General features: G+C 38.6%; 1 protein-coding gene across 1 annotated transcript in view; it reads left to right on the top strand.

Moving 5' to 3' along the window:
• Positions 1-541: 541 nt before the first annotated feature.
• CHUK (component of inhibitor of nuclear factor kappa B kinase complex) overlaps positions 542-9093 on the top strand; it is a 46206-nt gene continuing 37654 nt past the window's right edge. Inside the window, exons 1-5 of the mRNA XM_090278402.1 lie at positions 542-713; positions 5053-5147; positions 7058-7172; positions 8067-8136; positions 8935-9023. Of these exons, the coding sequence (XP_090134528.1) occupies positions 609-713; positions 5053-5147; positions 7058-7172; positions 8067-8136; positions 8935-9023 (474 nt within the window). The 5' untranslated portion in view covers positions 542-608. The remainder of the gene's footprint in view (positions 714-5052; positions 5148-7057; positions 7173-8066; positions 8137-8934; positions 9024-9093) is intronic.

Below are 9093 nucleotides of genomic sequence, written 5' to 3'. Positions count from 1 at the left end.
TGTGTAGGAAGTCAAGCAAAAGAAGAGCTGAACCTGACTCGTCCTTATTAGATTATTCATCATCTAAGGGGGGTGGGGGTGACCAATGAAGGTCAATTAATGCATCAGTGGACCTGTTAGCGCAGGATTCTGGTTCTTCAGATTCCGCAATATTTAAATCATTGATGGCCTTTGCCAGTACCAGCTCAGTGGATGGTGGGGTTGGCGGATAGATGGTAAAGGTCTGGAGGTGAGGTGTAGATAGGGGCGGAGACTCTGAGAAGTTTAAGAAAGAGCAACACGGGACAGACTGGTTTGGAAAGTGATCTGAAGGGAACGTATGGCCTGGAAATATCTTATATTTTTGAAGACTGGAAAAAACAAGTGGGTTCTCAGCTAGGAAAATGCCCATGGTATTTAGCGGATTGAAAGAGCCTTTCTTTTCTCCCTCACCTTCGAGGGAACTGGACAAGTGCAGCCCTCACGGGAAACTTGGGGCGGGGCTTTTCCTGTGGCAGTTACCGGAAGTGACGCAGTCATATCGCGAGAAGAGAGACGCGCGAGCCTCGGCGGCCCGGAACCGGCCTTGGAACGGTGGTGGAATCTGAGAACGCTTGCCCTCCCGCCCCATGGAGCGGCCCCCGGGGCTGCGGCCGGGCGCGGGCGGGCCCTGGGAAATGCGGGAGCGGCTGGGCACTGGCGGCTTCGGAAACGTCTCCCTGTACCAGCATCGGGTGAGGCGGGGCGCGAGAGGGAGCGGCGGTGGGTGTTTGTCAGAGCGTCTGTGGAACACAGCGACTGTCAGTATGTGAAACATGTCGGTGAGACCTTGGGCAGTATTGTGGGCCAGTGAGCCTCTGTATGTGCGTGTGTGCGTGTGTATGTGTGTCTGTAAGAGAGAGAGAGAGAGAGCGCCTACTGATTGAGGTCCTAGGTCAGCGTGTGTGAGATAGAGCTCTTAAGGAAACCTAATAGTATTGAGTGTCAAGATGTGACGAAGTATTTACCGAATGTGACAGTGCACATGTGTCCCTGTGAATGTAGAGAGTGTCAGGGTGTATGAAGCAGGTGCACATCAGAGTGTGTATTATGAGCACGAGTGGATGAGAAAATGGGGTTGAAGAGGGGGGCTTCCTGTTGGAATATGTGTGTACTGACTTGTGTGTGCTTGAGGCCATGTGATATCAGTGGGGCTGGAGTAGACAAGGAAGGTTTCATGGTGGGTCTGCAGTTAAGCTTTTGGAAGCATTGGATAGGCTTTGACATTGGGAATGGGTTTCAGGTAGAAAACTGTGAGGGTCCGCTCTTGAAAATGATCATGGCTTCACAAGGGAAGGAGGTAGATGGGGGTGAGATGCCCTAGTCTGGAAGACAGATCACATCCCACTGGGGAATTTTGCATTGATTTAATTAAAAATGTTTATAACCAGTGTAGCAGCAGTTAATCATGTTTGAGCTATGCACCTTTTGATATAAAAGCTATGAACCCTTTCCTCAGAAAAATGCACAGAGACACAGCCATGCAGCCTTTTTTGCATTTCCATTTGAGGAAGTTCATGCTTTCCTGAAGAACATTCACAGACCTTTTAGATCTACAGTAGTCCCTCTCTATATCGCGGTTCACTTATAGCGGCCTCACTGTATTGCAGGATTTCAAAAAAATATTATATTTAATTATTTATCGCAGATTTTTCGCTATATCACGGGATTTTGCGGTACTGTATACGTATGTTGTTAAAGTTACGTAGGTTTAAGAGTGTAGAATATGTTTGAGAACATAAGTAGTGTTTATAAAAGTGTGGAAAAGGTTAATAAGGGAGTGGGAAAGGTTAATAAGGGACTGGGAACGGTTTATACGTGTGGGAAGGGTTTATAAAGCCTTAAAATATATATAAATACTAAAATGTAAGGTTCGTACTTCGCGGATTTTCACCTATTGCTGGGGAATCTAGAACGTAATACCCGCTATAAGTGAGGGAATACTGTATAGACTCTGGACCAATAACCCCTGCAATATAATATAGCCTTTGTTCTGGCATCTGTAAAATGGTTAAAATAATGTATATGAGTCTGTTTGAGATTCAATAAGATAATGTGTGTGTATCTAAGTACAGTACCTGGCCCATGGTAAGCACTCAGATGTTAGCTTCTGCTGTTGCTGTGTTTTTGGTATTATCGTCATCATTAATTGACCTTCTAAAAGGAAATGCCAAGATAAAAGTGGCGTTCTCAGAAGATTTTTTAGTGAAAGACAAATCTGAGTGGAAAACATATGGGACAAGATGAGCAGTTAAGATAATACTAAAATGTTTGCAATTGGGTTTTGAATCGAGATGTGAATTCAAGAGGACAAATCATGATTTTCTGTCTTAAGATATACAGGTGTGGGTAGAGAGCCCATAATATAGGGTGGGAGGTAGGGGAGATGGAAATGTACCTGGAATAGGCATGTTTGTGTGGCAGTTACAATGACAGATGTCACTGATAGAACTGAGGAAATTTATGCGGTAGGTTTCCAGATAGAGCATAGGAGGAAATCTTGGAGAGAGGGAGAATGGAAGATGAAGACTAAGGCATTAAGTACTTTGACAGCCAGACAAATAGTAAATTTAGTCATTCTCACCATCAGGACAGAAAGGCATTCTAAAGAGAAAAGAGGGGGAGCCAAGTTCTTCCAGCGGATGTTGCCTGTGACCTTTTTATCTAAACCTGACCATCAGCCTGGTCATATGGAAATAAAGTATGCATGCTGGCATGCTTTTGTGATTGCTTTTCTTGGTCCTTGTCTGGGGATGGATGAATATATTACATTTTTTAAAAATTGTAAAGTGTATATATAAGTATAATTTACCATTTTAACCATTTTAAGTATACAGTTCAGTGGCATTAAGCACATTAACATTGTTGTGCAACCATCACCACCATTCATTTCCATAACTTTCATCTTAAACCGAAACTTTGTACCCATTATACAATAACTCCCTATTTCCTCTTCCTGGGAGTGTCTGTCAACATCATTTTACTTTCTCTCTCTACGGAATTTATCACTTTTTAAATGGAAGAGATTTGGATTCTCTAGAATCTCAGAACTCTTTCAGAAATTTTCCAGATGTCCAGAGTGGACTTCCCCCAAACTGGGGCATTTGACAGCTGGACTTGTATTGAGAAGAGAATACCCTGTCATAAGACTTGGAAACAGCATCATTACTTTTCCAAGCCTGACTTAGGGTTTACATGTACAGCTTTCAAGATCTTTGTGTTTTAGTGGAAGTCATGCCCCAATATTTCATCTACATCTCTTAAGTCATAATGAGGAAGAGAAAAGGATATGAGATGGTTATTTAGCTGATTTTCGTATTGGGGGCTGATGGTGTCCAAATAAACAAAAACAGTGTTTTCTGCCCTCTGGGAGATTTCAAGTCTAGTGGGAGAGGTAAACATAGAAACACTTTTAAGTACAATCTGGTAACCTATTAATGAAGGTATTTGTAAAGTAGTGTGGAAGCATGGCAAAATAACCAAAGAACTCTTCCTAGGGGAGAGAATAACACTTCTCAAAGTGTGTTTGGAAAAAATAATCCCGTGAAACACTTTTTAAAAAGGATACTATGGTCAAATATGTGCCCCGACCAGGGACCAAACCCACAACCCAGGCATGTGCCCTGACAGGGAATTGAACTGGTAACTTCCGCTTTGCAGGGTGATGCCCAACCCACTGAGCCACACTGATCAGGGCCATTTTAACCATTTTTAAGTATACAGGTCTGTGACATTAAGTACATTTACACTGCTGTGCAACCATCACTATCTGTCTCTGGAGTATCCCCCCCCCCCACATTTTTAAAAAAAATCCTCACTCAAGAATATGTTTATTGATTTCTAGAGAGAAAGAGAGAGAGAAACATTGATCTCTTGCCTCCCATACATGCTCTGACTAGGGATCGAACCAGCAACCTAGTTATGTGCCCTCACTGGGAATTGAACCTGCAACCTTTTGGTGTACAGGACAATGCTCCAACCACCTGAACCACCTGGCCAGGGCTATTCCCATTTTTTAAAACACAGAGCTCTTTAAAATTTTTTTTGCTGGACATCTGTAAACTTCTCACAACATTCTTTGTGTAAAGGTAGAGTGAGGAAAGCCTTTTAAGAGTAGGTGAAGTAGCATCTAAGGAGCGGAAGGGTTTTACAGAATGGGATCTTTTTGAAGTAGATCCTGCCTCACTCATGAGAGTTTGGGTTTAATGTTCGTGGACATACCAGATTATTTCCATAGTGGTAAAAGCTTACTTGCGACCTAGCTAAAACGAAGTACCTGCTTAAAACAAAAGAAAGGTTGAAGGGTGTGAGTCTGTGGTTAGACTAGATTGTAGTCTTAGTTCCTTTCTTTGTTCTGTATATCTACTGTCTTACCTCTAGCTTCTTTCTCACACCTTCTACTTTCCTCCATTTAGATTATCCCATACAAGTTATGTTTTGCTTCTTCATTTTAGTCAGAATTGGGTCAATTACTAATCATAGGCAAGATCTGTTAGGTTCATTTTTATAAATATGGACACAAGTACAACTATTGTTAGGATTTTTTGTGTCATTTGAAATGCAAAGAAATCAGAAACTAATTTAGAATTTTTTGTATTAGATTTGGTCATATTAAAACTATTTTTTGCTATTGAGGCCAGGGAGCCCTGAATTATCCTCTTCATTCTTCTGCTGGAGGCTGGTGCCCCTGCTAGCTTTCTTGACTAAGCTCAAAAAGGGGTTTGTTGGGGAGACAGACAGGGTCTTTGTATTTCCCAGCAGTATATAATGACAGTGTTTAGAAGAGACCTGTTATAGGATCAGCCTCAGTCACTTTTTGCTTGTGTGCCTTGGTGTGTTTGGTCAGTTTTAAAGCATTGGTTCTCGTGGTTTACCTAGCAAAAGCACTGGCACAACAGAGCTGTGGATAAATATGTTTATTTAGTAAAGCTAAGGAGTTTTGTTTTTCTAGGTTGGCATTTCTTTGGTAGCAGCAAGTAAATCTGCACAAGAACCTCATTTATGTATTTTTCTGTTGATTTTCTATTTTGGTAGGAACTTGATCTCAAAATAGCAATTAAGTCTTGTCGCCTAGAGCTGAGTACCAAAAACAGAGAACGGTGGTGCCATGAAATCCAGATCATGAAAAAGTAAGTGTACTTCTGTTTCCCAAGTCTGCAGCCCATCCTGATGTCGTCATTAAGAAAGAAGCTAGGAATCCATTCTTCTTAGGATCGTTTTGGGAATATAGTTTTCTCTTTCTCACTAAATAGATAAGCTCTATTTAAAATACTAACATCACATTATGATTAATTAAGTTTAGTTAAAAAAATCAGCTAGGTATTATCAGATTCTGCTCTCAGGGCTGAATCTGTTTCTTCTGAATCTTGGGCAATGCTTATCTACTTACTTTCTGGTTAAATAATAACTACGTATTTTCATTTCTTACTTTCACGTACTTTTGTTAAATAGTGTATCACGTGGTAAAAAATTACCCCAAAACTTATTGACTTAAAACAACAGACATTTAGAATCTCAGTTTTTGTGGCTTAGGAATTTGGGGACGACTTACCTGGGTGGTTTTAATGCAGATCTCTTCCAAAACATCTCAGAATGTTGACTGCAGTTGTAGTCATCCAAAAGCTTGAGTGGGATAGAGTATCTACTTCCACGCTCATTTATGTGCTGTTGGCTGGAGATATCAGTTTGTCACTCTATGGGTTTTTTTTATAGGTAAGCTTTAATGTTTTCATGAAATGGCAGCAAGCTTTCTTCAAAGTAACTGATCTGAGAGAGAGGTCAAGATGAAAGCTAACATATCTTTTATGATTTTTCCTTGGAAGTTGTACTCCATCCTTTCTGCCGCATTGTGTCTGTTAGAAATGAGACACTAAGTACAGCTCACACTCAAGGAGAGGAGAATTCAGCTTTTGGTGGGAGAAGTGGACACATTTTAAAACTGTCACAGGTAGTATGCTAAGTGCTTTACAGATAATTCTTCTGGTTGCCACAGCAACCCTGTATTTAGGTATTATTCCTATTTTATAGATGAGGAAGTTGAAGCTGATAAGAGTCATAAAATTGGTAGGTAAGGGAGTCTGGCTTTGAAATAAGCACTTTCTGACTTCAGTATCTGTTTTCAGTTCACTGGAAAGCTTAACAACAATATGAATTTTCAGGTCCTACATGTAGAGATTATGTCTCTTTAGGTTACTAAATCCTGGGAATCTATTTCAGTTTTGAGATCCGCTGTGTGATGATGATGATGATGGCTGGGATGATACATTTTAAGTTAAAAAAAGATGTTAGGAAACAATATATAGCATGATGTAGTATTTAATGGAAAATACATTTGTGCACAGATTAAAAATTGGAAGGAAGTATGCCAAAAGTATAATAGTATTCACCTCTGGGTAACTGATTGTGGGAGAGGCAGTATAATACAGGCTTTGGAGCCAGACTGCCAGATTTTGATCCTTACTTGACTACCTGCTTGCTGTGTGATCTTATGTACATAACCCGTTTGTGTTTCAGTTTTCTCCTGTGTGATGAGACTTTTAATAAATCTACATATAGTAGGATTATACATGACAAGTAAATAAATTAATGTATAGAAGGTGCTTACCACATGGCATAGTATTTTTATTTGTATTTTCTCTTTAAAAATTATTCATTTTTAATTATACAAATGAGGAATTAGAATACAGTAGTCCCTCTCCATATCGCGGTTTACTTATCGTGGCTTCACTGTATTGCGGGATTTAAAAAAATATTATATTTAATTATATATCGCGGATTTTTCGCTATATCGCGGAATTTTGTGGTATTGTATACGTATGTTGTTAAAGTTACGTAGGTTTAAGAGTTTAGAATAAATGTAAGGTTCCTACTTCGTGGGGAGGTCTAGAACGTAATACCCGCGATATATGAGGGAATACTGTATTACAAATAATGCCAGCCTTTCTTCTCTCACTGCCCCTCAATTAACTACCATTTCAAACCCAGTCCCTTTTCATTGGAAAAAAATGTTTTGATTATAATGTTTTCCCCTTTTTGTTAGGTTGAACCACTCCAATGTTGTGAAGGCCTGTGACGTTCCTGAGGAATTGAATTTTTTGATTAATGAGGTGCCTCTTCTAGCAATGGAATACTGTTCTGGAGGAGATCTCCGGAAGGTAGTGTGGATGTTTTCAGATGATGAGATACTAGATCATGAACTTTCAACAGTGTTTGAATCACCATGAGTGTGATAATCTAGAATCAGGGTCATTAAACTGTAGCCTGTTAACTGTTTTTATGGCTTCTTATTTTACTACAGTGGCAGCATTGAGTAGTTGTTACAGAGACCATATGGCTTGCAAAGCCTAAAGCATTTATTGTCTGTCTCTTTACAGGGAACATTTGCTGACCCTGATTTAGAACGTGCATTCTTTTGTTGGTGGTGGTATTTGTAGGATGGGAATATATTGGTATATTGGTGGTGTTAGTTAAAAATATCAATGTTTAAGGTGTTTCTTAAAACATTTTTTTCAATTAAAGTTTACTTTCAATATTATTTTGTATTGGTTTTAGGTGTATAGCATAGCGGTTAGACAATCATATACTTTATACAGTGATCCCCTAGATATTTCCAGTACCCAACTGGCACCATACATAGTTACAGCAATATTATTGACTGTACTTCCTATACTTTACATCCCTGTGACTGTTTTGTAACTGCCAGTTTTCACTTCTTAATCCCTTTACCTCTTTCTCCCAGTCCTCCAACCCACCTCGAAAAGGCTTTTTATTCTATTGCAAATCTTTCCTGTCTTATTTTAAATCTGCCATATGGATTATATATATATATATATATATATATATGATTTTTCAACCTTTTTCAATTTTAAATACTTTCTCCCTTCACCTTTTCTTCTATAAGCCTTGTTATGAAATTTTCCTCCTCTTACATTTTCTTAATCATGACTTTTTTTTCTTGACTGTTCTCTTAGAGTATAGTGATTAATGTGTTGCTGTTATTCCCCAGCAACATTAGCAGTATACATTTTTAGACTTCTTTTTTTCTTTAGCTACTCAACAAACCAGAAAATTGCTGTGGACTTAAAGAAAGCCAGATACTTTCTTTACTGAGTGACATAGGTATGTAATCATTATGAAAATGCCATCATACTTTAATGCCCCCTTGGTACATAAAAGATTCTGTATACTACTTACTATAAAGCATACATTTTTAGCATCTAAGAAATAATCAGAAAAATTTAACTGTTATTGTTGATGCTAAGTTAAAACTAGGATATTTTGTTATTTATTTTTTGTTTTTGGCTAGGAGTCAATTTTTGGCTAATAGATTAACTCCAATTGCTGACCAAAATAAAAGGGGGGTTGTTAAATGACCTAATTTAATTTTATTCTCCCCTCCTCCTTGATTAGCGCAGTAATGTTATTTAATAGTGGCATTGCATCTGTTAAAATAGGTTCTCAAGTCAACTCTAAGAGTAAAATCTCTTTTAATCAGAATAACTCCTGAAAACTCCCTAAAATGATCAGTACGTAGGCCCTTGGAGCAAGCTAAAATCCAAGAATATGTTTCCCTACATATTTTGATTTTGCTTCTTTTCCTCCGTTATGGAGGCCGAAGCCTAGTTGAAGAGGGAGGGAAAGGCTACAAGGGTAAATATAGGGTTTTTCTAAAGTGCTTCTTCCACTTCTTTTTAATGTTAATTCTCGTATGTTTAAATGGACATATATTATCATTTTATAGTATTTGTTAAATGTTTCTGGATTTTCTGTGGAGAAAATTTGAACTGCTGTAATATTAATTGAGTAGTTATGATAGTCCATATAAATTTGAGCATTAGAGAAGTACAAGAGATAAGGTGATATTTTTTTAATTCAGTGCTTTCTTTTATGTCAAAATACCTTTTAAATTTTATTTAGGGTCTGGGATCCGATATTTGCATGAAAACAAAATTATACATCGTGACCTAAAACCTGAAAACATAGTTCTTCAGGACATTGGTGGAAAGGTAGGTGAAAACTGAAGAAATGTTCCCTGCCAATTGAATACAGTATCCCTGAGGTAGTTAGTCTTTGAGG

The sequence above is a fragment of the Furipterus horrens genome, unplaced genomic scaffold (genome assembly GCF_987537825.1).
Source record: "Furipterus horrens unplaced genomic scaffold, mFurHor1.1.pri manual_scaffold_5, whole genome shotgun sequence".
Lineage (NCBI taxonomy): Eukaryota > Metazoa > Chordata > Mammalia > Chiroptera > Furipteridae > Furipterus > Furipterus horrens.
This window is presented reverse-complemented; position numbering and strand designations above follow the sequence as displayed.